We start from the raw sequence: 16,039 nt of genomic DNA, 5'->3' as shown, positions 1-16,039 counted from the left end.
CTTCTACTCTCCTCGGAGAATCTTGGGCACCCGGTACACATTACCGGTACAACAACATCTGGAAGATATGGTTATGTTGGTGCTTGGAAAGGCACCTGGATCCCGTGGAGGCACCTATCGTTGATATAGTTAATTTTCTGGGAGAACAATTTGATAGAGGTCTGAGTTACAGATCTATCAACTGCTATAGGTCTGCAATTTCTGCTGGTCATTCCCTTGTCAACAATAAGACGGTAGGTAAAAATCCTATTATTTGTAGTATTCTTAAAAGTGTAAGAATCAGAAGACCTCCCAAACCAAGATATCAATCGCTTTGGGATGTTAAATTAGTCCTTGACCTTTTCTGCTCCTGGCCTGAGAACTCTCTTTTAAGTAGAAAGAATCTCTCTTTAAAATTGGCAACTCTTCTTTGTTTAATTTCATGTCGAAGAGTTTCTGATGTTAAGGCTCTTGACATTTCTTATAGGTGCTATGATATGTTTGGGGTCAAATTTGAACTACATAGGAGAACCAAAACTATGTCTGATAGTATCTTTTATCCACGTTTTGACATGTGTAATAAACTTTGTGTTGTTCACTGCATGAAAGAATATGATTTAAGGATGAATTCTCTTCGTCCTCTGGGTGTTGATCAATTACTTATCTCCTTTGTTAAACCTCATAAAGGTATTTCTTCCAGTTCTATAGCAAGATGGGTTAAAATTGTTATGGGACTTGCTGGCGTCAATCTGGATCTTTTTAAACCACATTCCATTAGAGGTGCTATGGCAAGTAAGTCTTTCTGGTGTGGTGGTAAGTTAGAAGACATTCTTAAATCTGCTGATTGGTCAAATTCTAGGACTTTTGCTCATCATTATTGCAAACGTATTACTCATATGTCTGATGCTGTTTTACATGACTACCAACAAGCATAATGGTAGCCTCCGGTCTTGTAATGAAATTGCGATTCTCCTATTAACATGACCAGAGAATCTGGATTTCATTAAAGACACGGAGGCTAACATTATCCCTCCCACCCATCCCTTGGGTGGTTGTGTTTAATTTCATGGTTGTATTTAATTCATTTTCTATTGCATTTGTATTTCATTCTCATGTTATACTCACATGCTTGCTTTATCCTGTTTTACAGGTTTTATCTTCAATTGCTCTATGATTTACTGCATTAAATTGTTCATACTTCTGAATTCATTTATACCTTTCTTCTTTTCAGATAACCTCTCATGAGTTTTCTTTATGGCTCCTGTTCTACATCCTTTGGATTTGCTTCCTGTTTTTCGGATTTTCAAGTTCTTCTATCTTCATTCAAGCTGTACTTCGTGGATGCTCCTTGGACTTCCTTTGCTCCACATTTAAAAGAGGCTGATTGCCTAGTGATTACTGCTATTGTTTGGTCTGTTGTGTTCTAGTATAGAACTTTTACTTTGTGACATATGCGGCTGCTTGGGTCTGCATTAAAAGTTGTAAGCATAATGTTAGCCTCCGTGTCTTTAATGAAATCCAGATTCTCTGGTCATGTTAATAGGAGAATCGCAATTCCCTCTCATTATGTTAGCCACTATCTCACCCATACGCAATTGAACTAGAGATATACTCCTTTCATAGTAATCTTTAGGTTGGTATCTGGATGGCAGACACCAGTTGCCCCTTACAGATCCAAAGACATTACATTTTAAAGAAGTGACTGGATCTTAACTACATTTCATGTCCGAAGTTCTTACTCCGTACTACTGGATCCAGTGGGTGTCAAAGAGCGATGTGTCCCCAGCCACCTCAAAAATTATTTATCAAAGTCAGTCGATAACTAGAGAAAACATCAACGCCCAAGAAACAAAATCTTGAAGTAGTCGTCCTCCTGCACAAGACATGTCGACTTAGGACAAAGGAGGCCTTCAAAGAGCCAGAGGTACTACCACACTGTGGGTTATGTTTCATACTGAGCCAGAGTTATGGAATGTGTCCTGACAGATAAAAATTGTTAAGATGGAGATGTGTGACTAGAAGTCTGCGTGCAATGTGATATGTTGCACAGACACTTCTCCAAGCGGGAAGATTAATTTTAGCATGGGAAACCCGATTTACATCTGATACACAGACAATTCACGGACGAGAAATAGCTGTAACTTATGTCACATTTTGTTGCCATGTTTAATCATTCTTCACCCATTGTCTTTATTTCTATCATCACAGGATATTTTAGATAATTAATATAATTCATTTGGGTTCACTAAATAAGTGTTTATGTTGGTGAATATTGCATCTTTTCAATTAATTTCCACAAAAAGTCCTTTAAATTAACATTTAAAATATTACACTAAGAAAATAAATGCTTTGCTTCCATTTATACCCCTCATCTACCTCCTTTCAATAAGCCAATAACCTCATTCATGCCAATGCATAATATAATGCATATGTAGGCACTTGAAAAATAAACTTTTTCACACGTGAGAAACTGACCCTGGATGTTCTATCCACATATTATGTTATTACTGAGAGAATATCTTGTGCTTCTCACCCACAAGAACCAATTTACTTTAACATGCTATTGTCCACATTGTAAACTTTGTTTCAGCAATCCTGCTTGTGCTCTATTAAGAACAGTCTTGTTTTATTTAATTCTTAATCGTATCTTCTGGTCTGTATAAAAGTTATTCAAACACAGGGAAGCAGAAAACTATCTTGGGTAATTGCTGTCCTATTTTACATATATCCGCTTTGATCTAAAGGCATCCTTTCTCTGTCTGAATCAGTTCGATATTTCTTCTTTATTTTTGAAAATCATCGGCTCTCTTATCATTGTACACTCTGCTTAGGCAAACGTGCCTTACCGACCACAAATCCATACTAGAATAAATAAGGGAATGGATTGCCTACAGCCCAACAAAATTCGGCCATAACCTACTAGAAAAAAAACACTGCATAAACGTGATCAGATTCCATTCATAAAGTTATCACAAGAAGAAATTATGCATTTAGTATTAAGAAACCCATGAAAGGTAGTCAAACAAATAGCTGTGCAATCAAGTCTCCTTAATGGTGGCTCGAGAGGTCTATAGGTTTCAGATTAAAGAAGTATTTAATTAACAGAAACATTTTGAATTATATTATTAGATTATCTGAAAATGGCGTGTAGAAAGTCATTCTATGCATATGAAGCATTAGTATGCTTAGAAAACCCTGAGGGAACAGCCCCGTGGATGCTGCAGATACTGAGCCTGTGCACTAACTGGTCTAAATTACGATTATTTCCTGTTGGAGCTTTGACCAAAGTGCAGTTGATGAACTGTAGCGGCTGGGTATGAAATAGCAACCCATATCTCTGAAGTACCTAGATATACATTACACACGATCAGTGGGATGGTATCACATAAAGATTAAATGCTGGTAAGGTATTGGAGGGTGTGCACTGTTCCCTCCTCTCTGCTCTTAATGTGAAGAGTATTGGTAGTGTAGGTATTGATGTTGCCACAATGCCTATGTACTTCAGGAGAGAGTGAGATGGGGGAGGGGAGGGAGCAGTGTTTGCTGGCAAGATCAATATTCACTGATGAAGTTCTTAATGTGGACTAGAACACACCTGGCGATAAAGATCTCCATCCTTAACCCTACATGGTGGACTAGTTCTGCCAGACTTTGGGTGCTTTTTGGTCCTCACTGATGCAACACCTGATGTGTTTTGAAGACTAGTCCATCTGGAAGAGATCCCTGCTAGCTGGGTGTGACGGAGCTGAGCCTTTGGAGTCCCCGTTTGTTTCCTAATAGGTAAGCTGGTGGTCCCGTATTTAAAATCCTTGATGTTCATGGTAAGGGATATGGCAGTAAAGAGCGCACATGCCAACATTGTAGAAGAGGAAAGTGGGAGATATTTAAAAATAAAATAAAAAAGAAGAATGTATTTCCCGCGTTGAGTTCTATTGCAGCCTGCGTCGGAGCTATTGGCATGAATGGAGCTTGCAAGTGCGCTGTTGCAGGATCAGATATCAGAAATACAGATATGCGTGTTTTTTCATAACCTATCAGGAGGATGGAGAAAGCACTAGGGCAGACAGAGAGAGCGTGACAATAACGTGGTCCACTGGCCTACAGGGCATAGTAGGAGCCTCACTAGACCAGTCGCCGTCGGCTGAAACCCGCAGCAATCGAGAGATATGAGACTGGCCTTGAAATAGACAGTCTCCGGTGAGGAATTGAAAGGGTTGGCATGTACACATGTCAGAACAGTCAGGAGGGTGCCTTTTCCATCTGAGACCACTTTCTGCAAATTACCTCACTTTTTTAGGATGAGAGGCTTAAGGTAGATAGAGGGGGTTGATGAGCAATGGGTGAACTGTATAACAGAGATGCTTTTGCAACATTTGTGGAGGCTAAAGCTACATTTGGAGGGCAAAGGAAGAATTTCTGGTGCATGCTAGGCCGAACTAAGAGCACACCCCACATTGGAAGGAATCCCTGGGAGGCCATCCAACTCTACTACCCTGAATGAGCTTCACGTGTTGTTTGAGAGGACAGAGCAATTCCAAAATTTTACAGAGCAGGCTATGCTGATCGTCCTCAGATGCCAGTTCAGGTTACAGCAAAATGGGAGGAAGATATTGGGGAATGGATTCCTGACGTGGACAGTCATAACATATTTGCGTCTAATGATGTGACTAGGAATGCTGTATTCGTGTATACACGATATCAGGATATCTTACCCCTTAGAACATTCTTAGAATCTATCCCTCTCCAGACAGATGAATGTCAGAGTGGAGGAGAACATTTCATACATACGACAGGGACATGCCCAATCATAACAGAATTTTGGAAACATGCTGTAGCAGAAATACGTGTGTTGGTGGGAGAGGGGACACCTTATAGAAATGTACTTGTTTATCTGGGTTCTAAACAATAAAAATAGTTTTAAGAATAAAACATGCAGCTTGTGAGAATGTATGGGTTGATATATGGCAGGGGCATTTAAATTTCTAACAAGAATACACACGTATAAACATACACACACAAAAGTGATAAACTGTTTTCAGCTAAGAGGAATCATACATCTGGACATCACAATATGAAACCTTAGAGTGGACATGAGGGCGCTGGATGACAAATAACATTCAAATTCTCTATGTTTCACATATTCAGGAGTAAATGCATGGATAAGCTTCACAATAGAAGTATTGATACTGTGGACAAAAACATGGATGGAGAGCAGACTAGATGAATTTACTTGTGCCTCTGTTTTATATACTCTGTATGTTTGCCCTAGTTGTGTAGCGCAAATCTAGACAAATGGCAGCAGAGAGCTGTGCAGTGTTATAGGCAAATATACAATTATCTAATTGGACGAGGTGGAATCTGGGAGCAGAAACGTACAGTTACTGAACTGTCATTGCAATGGGGAGCAGCTGGTGTAGGTTAACCCTCACACACATTTTTCTGGGGTGTTGAAAAACTTTGGTTCAGGTCAGTTCAGACTTTACATTTATGTCCTAAGACACTCATAATATGCTTAGGTCATTTCTCACCATTTTTTCCTTTTCTAATAGATCTTGGTTGATGCAGATTCTCATCCAAGTGTACTGCTCTGAACTGCTGGGCACACATCTGGAGAAACTCAAAGTAATTCTCTGCCTAAGGAGAGGGGCCATTTGCTAACTAACTTTTTTTTACAGATTGGGCTTTGATCCAGCTGAATGCATATCCCTTTTCATTTCTGATAGCAGGAATACTGGCGTGAGTTGCATATCTGTATTGTTGTGTTTTTGCGCTGAAACATTAACATAAGCTAATATTAACCCAACGTTGTTTCTGGTCAGTGAATAATTAACTAGGTATGTTATCATTAACAAGGAGCATTCCCTGCCCTCCCTCGTATTAAGAAAACAACTGTAGAAGGGCTGCAGATTTTTCACAGGCCCTGCCACATTGGATACTTTTACTTTGAACAAAGTAGGCCAGCTAAATCCTCCTGAGAAGGGGGGGGGGGGGATCGGATGGTGGCACCTAACCAAAACAGTGAAAGGTAAGTTCGGCACTCACCCCCAATACCTTTTGGGTACTAAAGAAAAAGATGGCAGAATGTTAAGTACACAAAGGAGAGGAACGGATCATTCAAAGATACACGGCTTCAACCATGTGAGACTGATCCATGCACACTTGGCACCCCTGGCTCTGGTGCAGCCTGTCTTTAGTGACAGCGCAGCTCGGTTAGTTCCCCCCCCCCCCCCCCCCCCCCCTCTATAGAAAGCTGCTTGGTGCTGAAGAAAGCACTTACATGAAAAGTACATACACAAGTGCTCAGTATTAGGGAATGTGTTCGCCTCCGCTGTGCACATTAACGGCATGTTGCTCCTCTTTTCTGGGCTGATATTACGTTAGCATATCTTATTGTCGCAGAAGTGCTTTAGATCCTCAATACTGCCCAGTCGGGTGCTGTTAACTGGAGCACTCCACAGAGAATTACGTGCAATTCTTTTCCATTACATTTCAGCAGGCAGACTTTTGGCGATTCTATCAAACACCACGAAGGGAGACCATTCCTTCCTTTACCAGAGACTTCACCATCATTCTGAACAAGCTGTTAGGAATCAATTGTGTCACAAACCAACCAGATCCCCACCAACCCATGAATGGCAGTGTTCTTACTGCGCAGCAACAAAGGCTGAACTCAGTGCTGCGAAGCGGCCAGAAGCAGATATGGTGGCACTATATCAAACAACACAGTCAAATAAAGTAAACACGAGTCTCTGACAAAGAGAAGCTATACAAGGGAAACACTCACTGTCCACAAAATCTCGGCACTCCTCCTTCAGTTCCGTTGTTTGCTGTGCGACTTCTGGGTCCAAAATTCGTAGCTTATTTAACTCATCGAAGTGCAGGCCCGCATCGCCGAGGGTGTCTTTGGCCATAGCTACGCCACAGCAGAGAGAAAAGCAGTAAAAGAAAAAGTGTCATTGTTACCAGAGAGAAGGCCTGGTGCAGCCACACACTACAGGCACAATACATGTGCCACTCTGAACCATACCAAAGAAAAGGGTAAACAGGATGCCCTGCATGTCTCCGGGGGTGCATAAAGAGATGAATAGGATAGCTAAACAAAGAAGAAATAAAAACTATCCCTTGCTTTATAGTCTACAAAACTAAATAGCACAATAATCTTCAATGGCTTCTCATCTGCTTTCACTTCCTACAGGGAAGCCGCTCTCGTACTGCATATTAACGCCAATAATCGTTACTGTGCTTAGTAAAACACCTTTTCTGATTTGTTATCACGAGGTTGGAGATATTTGCAGAGCACCATGGGAGGAGGAGAGCTAAAGCTTTTACTACTATAGCAACCCAGACATCCAAGAGTGCCTTCCCAGATTGATTTATGAATGCTATGAGCAGTGCAAACACTCACAGGACTGAACGGCCTTACTCGATCAGTAAATAGGATTCCATGTGTTTTTAAAGCATAGCCAAAATGTACAAAATAACCAGCCTGCTCTGTTTGAATAGAGAAACCACTGTCAGTGGGCTAATGGACACTCCAGATTCCTGTCCTGTGGAATAATGTCCCCTCCGCAGCCAGTACCTACTGTCTTTGGCTAGCCACCACTCATCCTGATGAAGCGCTTGTACCATTCACCCATTCACCCCATCTTCACAGAGGTAATATATCCCAGTACAAGGGGTATTCAGACTGTAGAGTTCAGGATAAAGGATAAAAAGGCACACCCTTTGATCCGGCTGCTTGTTACTAAATGAGTCAATCAGGAGGAACGTGCTCACGAGTTGTCTCAGTTGTAGTTTTGCATACTCTACGTTGCTACTGGACATGTTGCTAACATGACCTATTGTATTCAAGGTAACATGAATTATTGTGATTCGCTTCAAGTTATCTTATGATCATATTATTAGTACAAAACATGCCAAGGGCCTGCCCACCAAAACTATGATCACCACCCTGTTAAGAGCACATGCTGTATGTCGCTCCCTTTTAAGAGCCACCTTGGATCCCACACTGAGCAAACAATGCAGAGCAGTTCGGGCTGTTGTGAGGAGCAAAAGTGCTGCTGTCACAAGGTGCATCTTAGAACGCAAAAATCAAATATGCCACTTTGATATTTGTTGTAACCTGTCTCTGCCCCTTTAACTCAGATGTAACTTGTAGAGCCTTGGGGGCATCATATGGAACTGTAGGGTATCCTAGACAATGTTGTACCTGCTGTTCAGCCAGTGTGAATGTGGTGTGGAATGTTGGCGCGTGATGATGCTGTGGAATGTTGGATGAGTGAGTATGGGCTGAGCAGCAGGAAGGCTGCTCCTGGTGAGGCTCTCTGTACCTTTTATCTTGAACTTACCATCTTAATAAATACTACCTTAAGCTACCCTGAAGTCGGATCTTCCTTTGCTTACAACAGACAACCAGTGATCAGTTGGTTGGTTGCTTGTCCGGAGGAGGCTGTGCTATCTATGGTGGATGCAATAAAGAGATTTAGTACAAATTCACAGTGTGTGTGTGCTCCCTTCATACTGGCGACTGGTGCATCCACCAAGTAACCCTGCGCACAGTATCTACAGGATCCAGATTTAAGCACGGATCTGACCGCATATATGGATCTGGCCTTCGTCTACATTTTAAAGGAATAACGGGCAGTGAGTGAATTGTTGTGGGCACTCGACAGGCCTAGTTTCAACATAATTTGTTCTGGTGTCATAATTTGTTTCTGGTGTTATATCAATTAGCCATAACATTATTGTTCTTGGTCTTTACCCCATGCAGAGGCTGTTAGAAGTGCAAGCATTCAGATGCACTGTATTTTAAGCGACCCACTAGACAGGTGGGCACTCCAACAAGGAATTGCAGGCATGCAGTGTATATTCTAGCGAAGAACGCAAGCCCTAAGCGTGTGTGCAGTATGCATGTGCAATCTACGGGGTTACGTCACAACTGGAGAAAGGTTGAAATGCGACCGGCATTGTTTGAAGTGGACACTGGCGGCAAGACATGCACAAACATGTAAATCAGGAAGTGCTCACGCAGCGAGAAGCGTGTCAAAGCAGTGCATTCTGTGAGGTCAGAAGGAACTGCATTTGAGACGCGGGTGTAGCAGCGAGCAAATTTACTTCCTCAAACTAAGCCGCATGTGAGACACCCTCTTAACGCTTTGATTAATTGAGGACTTCTCCCCACGCACCAGCAAACTTTGAAATAAAGGAATATTTTGGGGTAAGGTGCAGACTTTGTTGCCTCATTCAATATATTGGATGTTGAAACATTGTACAGAATAGCACAGCAAACCACCACATCCTCTAATGAGAGTACAGAGGATCAGGAATTGAAGATTTAATACTGGAGAATTCATCATTTTAATTTCTTATTTTGCCTTGTCTAGATTTGTTATTTTGAATTGTTGTATTAGTTTATTAATTTATTTTGAGTTTCATGATTGGCAGCCAGCATATGTCAACCTCCTTAATTCTTGTCAAAATGAGCTGAACCGTTATTGCCTTGGAAGCGCCCTTTTGACTCTTACCCAATGGCGATCACAGGGGAAATATTTTCCCCAGCCAGAAAACAAGGAGTCTTTCTCCATAATCTGGGCATAGAGGGATGTAATATCCATAAAAGCTTTGATCCTGTGATGGTTGGAAATGGTAAAAGTGAGGTTAGAGACTTTAAGAGATGTCAGTGATCATGCTGTAAGCACACTTTAGGCCACGCATCAATGTGGTTATGGAAAGAGATATATTTTTCATGAGGCTTCAGGCTAAGGGACAAAGGGTAGGGAATTACGTAGCAGCATTAAAGTCCCTTGCCCAAATGTGTGATTTTGTTGACCTCACTGATTCACTCATCAGGGACAAACTGGTGTGATGTACGAACGATACTAAGACACAAGAGCCTGCTGGCTACAAATCTTTCCTTGAAGGAAGCCATCAACATCGTAGAGAGCATGGAGACCACACCAAGCTGGGTCAAAGAAATGTGCGATACCTCCACTGTTGTTTCCACTACCCGTGTTTCGAAAGTAACTAAATTATTACCTGAATGTAAAAGGTTTGAAGCTTACCCAATGTCAGTACAGGTGACAGAAGTCCAAATCAAAGTTGGGAGTGACAAAGGATTGCAAGCTCAAATGTTGCAATGTGGCAGCACAACCACATGTCGAGATACCCAAATTGTTATGCCCAAAATGGCAATTGCAGAAACTGTGGAAAAAGAGGGCATTTTGCACAGGTTTATTAATCAACATGCAATATTACATGTGACAAACCATAATTATATGGCTAAACAAGTGGGGGATCTAGATGGTGATAGCATAGTCATGTCAAAATGCGATATTGTCATTGGTGGTAGGCTGGTGCCTGTCTTAGCTGACTCCGGGTCTCCATTTACCTTGATAGGTGACAAGAATTGGGATCAAATTTTCGGTAAGGAAGCTATTACCTTATGTCCACTGTAGGAATGTGGCTCTATATATACTGGACCAAAGTAAGGTACAGTGTGTATAGAGTCCCCAGTCCCCAGAGGTTTGGCAGAGGCTAAAGTTAGATATAACCTTACTCTCTAAAGTGGTAGCTTGGTCGAGCAGGTAGGCAGTATCAGAGGACAGTGTAAAGCATTTGTTGCACAGCAGTCAGCAAATGGTCTCACACACTCAAGAACTGAACTCTGGGCCAATTGTTTTCTATCAAAAGATTGCGTTGTTTTATTTTAGAACCATAAAGGTATCAAAATATACTTTCTCAGGATGAGTTACTTTAGTTAAATAGTTTTCAAATAGGCAATAGACTTTTTGAATGCAATAGTTACAATTTTTTTGCAATAGGCAACACAATTTCAAACACAATGCAACATTGAGCTCAATGGGAATTTCTGGCTAAATGCAATTATTTGCTTTGTAGATTACTTTTCTAACAACAGGACTGGATCCTAGATTCAGTCCCGGGACATGAGCTGTAAACAGTTAAGTAAACGCGTTTTGGTTACAGTAGTAATTTTTAAGGAATATTATAATATTTTAAAAGTTGACACAGAAACTTTTTCAGTTGAAATTACCAATGTTATCCTATGGTAGGAAATTCAAGTTGCAGGTAAAGTATGTTCACGTTACTTTTGTAATCCAGTACTAGACTCCTAAGTTCAGCACTGGGACCTCTATCTAAAACAGGTAAGTAATTACGTTTTGGTAGTTGGTACGATTTTTAAAGAATATTTGTAGTTTTCAAGAATCGACATTTTTGGAAAAAATTTCACAGAAAAACAGTCAATGGTTTCCTATGGAAGAAAATTCAATTTACAGGTAAAATATGTTCACGTTACTTTTGTAATGCAGTACTGGACTCCTAGGTTCAGCACTGGGACCTCTATCTAAAACAGGTAAGTAATTACGTTTTGGTAGTTGGCACGATTTTTAAAGAATATTTGTAGTTTTCAAAAATCGACATTTTTGGAAAAATTTCACAGAAAAACAGTCAATGGTTTCCTATGGAAGAAAATTCAGGTTACTGGTAAGCACGGTTAAAATTACTTACCAGGGTTTGTGCTGGGCTAAAAGGTGCAGCACTGAGGTCTCTCCTGATAACCGGTGAGTAAATCGGAATTCGTGGTTCGGCTGATTTTAGATAACTATTTTAAAGTTCCAAACTTAAAAGAATTTCCAAGTGAAAGCAGTCAATGTTAGCCTATGGAAGAAAAGTGAGTTATCAGCTTTTAGGTAAGTACTCGAAAGGCAGAGTTAAGGTTCTGGGCATAGACTTGGGGGGTCTCCCAGGGTCAGGTAGGTACAGTTGGTACGCCCTAAGCGGCACAGTGGCAGCTGGGTGCAGAGGTAGTTAAGCCCAATGTTATCCAATGAGAGGTAGGGAGCCTTCGGTTGGTGGCTGCTGGCTAGCAGGCCACGCGGCTGTGGGAGCTGGGCTCCTGGTCACTTGCTCAGAGCAAATGGGGAAGTAGGATAGGACAAAGGTTGCACTGCCAGGGGCACTCAGGCGGCTGGGTGCAGGGTGCTTTTGAGCCGTCGGGCACTCAATGTTATTCAATGGAGATCTTTAAAAGGGAACAAAGGCTGCAGGCTCGGGGACGGTGGATCTTCTGGAGCGACCAACACTTCAAGGGGTAAGTTGGGACCTTGGAGGGTAGGTAGGCACCACGGAGTTGGGTACAGGAGGCCGGGGGGCGCCGGGTGCAGGGGTGTCTTTGGACGTCGGGAAATCTTACCCTCTGTTGGTCGCGGGTGGAGGGGTCCCTGGTTCTGAGTCTGCAGGCGTCATCTGGGTCGTCGAGGAAGGTCCTTGGGCACTGGATTCCAGGTCAGAATTGCCGGGAGGACGTCCTCAGGGTCTGTGTCCACTCGGGCACAGGCCGGGCTCAGCGGGGGCAGAGTGGGCTGTATTTGAGGTTCCTGACTGGCACCAGGGGTATTGCTGTTTGAGAAGAGCCACTGCTCGTGGGAGTCGCAGTCTCTAAGAGGGTCAAGGCAGGCAGGTCCTCCAGGATCCTTGAGGTTGCTGTCCGCAGGAGACTCCAGGATTTAGCAGGAGCAGGTTAAAGGACCAACAGGCCTGTAGGGCTGGGGCCAAGTCAGTTGGTGTTGTCCTCTTGTTAGCAGCTACACAGCAGGTCTTCTTCTTCTTGGTCTTCTTTCTTGTTTCGAAATTGGGATATGAGGAAGGAAGGTTCAGGGTGCCCCTAAATACTAAGTTTAGGGACGTTACAAGTAGGGGAAGGGCAGGGACCAATAGGTCCCTGTCCTGGGGGGAGGGAGTACCTTTCCTGCTCCTCTCCTGTGGGAGGGGGGCAGTAGCCTATCTCTGATTGGGCAGGGCTCCCTATCCTCAAGATGGCCGGAGCCGCGGAGTTGTCCTTCACCTCGCCTTTTCCACCTGAGGGGTGGAGTTGGCACACCCCCTTTCCTCACATAGGGTTTCCTGCCAGTCTTCCCGCCAGAGTGGGGGTCAGAACCGGTGGGGGCCAGTTGCTGATTACAGCAAGTGGTCAGTAGAAGTTCATAAAGGCGGTATGCCTTGGAAGCTTCTCCCTGCCCATCCTGGGGGAGGAGGCCTAGCACCTCACCCAGGATGTGCATTGTTGCAGAGCCAGGAGAGCGGAGGCTCTCCACCCAGGGGTCCAGCAACATGTCTGCTGTGTGGCAGCGTAGGCAGCCTCTCAGACAAGATGTGGATTGTAGGTTAGGTTTCAGGGGGCATCTCTAAGATGCCCTCTGTAGTGCATTTTACATTAAAACCCACACTGGCATCAGTGGGGGTTTAATGCGCTGAGAAGTTTGATATCAAACTTGTCAGTGTAGCCATTATGGTGTTGTGGAGTTCGTAATGACAACCTCCCAGCACCATATACTATTAATGGCATCACTGCACTCACAGTGCCCAGGAATGGCCCTGGGTACTGTAGGGGCACAGGGCTCATGCACCTGTGCCCACACCACTGGCATAGGGCACCCAGCTAGAGGGGTGACTGATGTATGCCAGGGCAGTGGGTTTGTGGGCATGGCACACAGGGATGTGTGCCATGTCGACTCTTTGTTTAGTTCTGCACCAGGACACTGAGTCTGCAAAGGCAGTGTGTGAGTGTCAGGGTGCAGGGCCCCCAAGGGTGGCACAATAAGTGCTGCAGCCCATAGGGGTCACAATGCCCTGGGTACCTAGGGTACCATTTACAAGGGGCTGACATGTGGCCAGAGATGCCAATTGGGTTTTAGCTTCAATACAGTTTTAGGGAAGGAACACAGGCCCTGGGCACCCGATTGGCTGGAGCCCAGGGCACACTCAGTCAAAATACATCAGCAAGTCATAAAAAAAGTGTGGGCATACCATGCAAGAAAGATGGCACTTTCTCACATCCACCTGACAACAATCCAATAGGCTAGAGGGGGCAATTGAGGTGGTTCATTACACCATTTTGACTATAAATTTCAAGGGACGAGAGACCATAGGTAAGGTGTATAATGCCAAACGGGGGGACAACCTCCTGAGTTGGCCTAACCAGAGAGCTCTAGGGATACTTTAAATCCTAATTCACCTAATCAGGTTATGTTAGTGTCATACATCCGTAACGATTCAGACATAGTGGAGGAATTATGTTTTTAAAGAGGATTTGGACTCGCTGAAGGGTTCAAGCATCAGATCATCTTGAAAGCAAAGGCCAAACCAGTAGTATACAAGGTGAGAAGAGTACCATCCCTAAATCTTGGAAACATGCTAAGGTAGTCCCTCTTCTAAAAATAAACACGTTGGACCCCGCCAGGCCGGATAGCTTCAGACCTATCTCCCTACTTCCGTACCTTGCTAAGGTGGCGGAAGCTCATGTGAATTCCATTCTGACCACCTACCTGGAGTCCAAAGGAATTCTGGACGAGTCCCGAAACGGATTCTGTGCTAAACATAGCACGGAGTCTGCCTTACTGGCCGTCACGGAACACCTAAGGGAGGTGCAGGACCAGGGCGGGACCTCGTTTTTGATTCTACTGGACTTGAGCGCGGCCTTTGACACAGTCTCCCACAGGATCTTGCTTAAGAGACTGTGGGAGATCGGAGTCAGAGAGAGTGCCTTGGATTGGTTCGCGTCATTTCTATCCGACCGTTCCTTCCAGATGCACGCCCCGCCATACTCGTCCAGCAGGCACCCTCTGGAATGTGGGGTTCCGCAGGGTTCTGCACTTAGCCCCACATTGTTCAATGTGTATGTTCGCCCCCTGGCTATGTTGGCCAGAGATCGTAAGAATAAATTAATATCGTATGCGGATGATACACAACCCATTTTCACCTTCTCCAAAAACACTGTGGTGGACCAAACCAAATTCCAAGAAGATATTCTGGCCATATCAAACTGGTTGTCTCAGAACTGTCTTCAGTTAAATTCTTCCAAAACGGAGGTACTTTTAATAGGCAATGAAACTCAGAAATGGGACAAACACTGGTGGCCCCCCACACTAGGACCTCCCCCTATTCCTAAGGAGGTAGTTAAAAATTTGGGTGTGATGTTGGATAACTCACTTTCTCTAGAGACTCATGCCAAAAGAGTGGCAGGCACCTGTTATGGTCGCTTACGCTCCCGTAAACCCATTCTTGGCTTCTTTGAGCCTCCCACTTGTCAGATCATAGTCCAGGCTCTAGTCTTATCCCATCTAGACTACTGTAATGCCCTTATGCTTGGCTCTAACCTGACAGTGATAAATAGGCTACAAAGAGCTCAGAATGCTGACGCTCGTATTTTGTTTGCACTACCTAAAACTTGTCATACCTCCCCGATTCTTCGACGCCTGCATTGGCTGCCGATCAAACAACGCATTCAATTTAAAACCCTATGCCTAACCCATAGAATTCTGTATGGCGCTGGACCCCAAATTTTGCAGGGACTTTGTTTCCTTTATGCCCCCACGCGCGCCCTCCGCTCGGCGGATCTATCTCTTGCCCACACAATTAAGATCCCGAGGAGTAGAGCCGGTGGCCGCTTCTTCAGGTATCTGGCCCCGAAGCTTTGGAATTCAATCCCCCTAAGGGATCAGGCCACCACTAACCACATGCTCATCCGAAAACAGATTAAAACCTGGTTGTTTTCTTCCATTTAACATACTTTCACTGGCTGCGCTGTTGTACCTTCTGGCATGTCCACAAGCGCTGGGACGGCCCGTTGCTGGGGTAGCCTTGCGCTATATATGCAGAATTAACATAACATAACATAACCTAAGCCGTGTGCTGAAACCGCTAAAAGAAGAGTTAGACAGGATTACAACTCTTAGGTGTAATAGAGGAAATAGAGTCCTTAGAGTGGTTGTTCCCCATAGTTTTAGGCCCTAAAGACAACTAAAACAAAATAAGGATGTGTGTAGACTTAAGAGAACTCACCCAATGTATTTGGGTTGACCGCCAACCCTTACCAAACATTAATGAGGCATTGACAATCCTGGTTGGGACAACCATTTTCAGTGTAATGGACCCGTCAGCTGCCTATCGCCAGGTGATGCTGTATGAGGAATCCAGGGCATTAGAAGTTCCTTTGTTACACCTCTGAGAGCATTTAGATTTCTCAGGATGCCATTAGGGTTGC

General features: G+C 43.7%; 1 protein-coding gene across 2 annotated transcripts in view; it reads right to left on the bottom strand.

Moving 5' to 3' along the window:
• IFT20 (intraflagellar transport 20) overlaps positions 1 to 16,039 on the bottom strand; it is a 52,678-nt gene that overhangs the window by 28,528 nt on the left and 8,111 nt on the right. Inside the window, exons 2-3 of one of the 2 annotated variants that reach the window (XM_086954511.1) lie at positions 10,041 to 10,179; positions 6,764 to 6,892 (exon numbers count right to left, since the gene is read on the bottom strand). In XM_086954511.1, the coding sequence (XP_086810637.1) occupies positions 6,764 to 6,890 (127 nt within the window). In that variant the 5' untranslated portion in view covers positions 6,891 to 6,892; positions 10,041 to 10,179. The remainder of the gene's footprint in view (positions 1 to 6,763; positions 6,893 to 10,040; positions 10,180 to 16,039) is intronic. The other variant, XM_086954509.1, reaches the window with a different exon arrangement.

Source organism: Lissotriton vulgaris, chromosome 2_1 (assembly GCF_964263255.1).
Source record: "Lissotriton vulgaris chromosome 2_1, aLisVul1.2, whole genome shotgun sequence".
Taxonomy (NCBI): domain Eukaryota; kingdom Metazoa; phylum Chordata; class Amphibia; order Caudata; family Salamandridae; genus Lissotriton; species Lissotriton vulgaris.
Note: the sequence above shows the minus strand (reverse complement) of the source record. Positions and strands in the feature narration are given on the sequence as shown.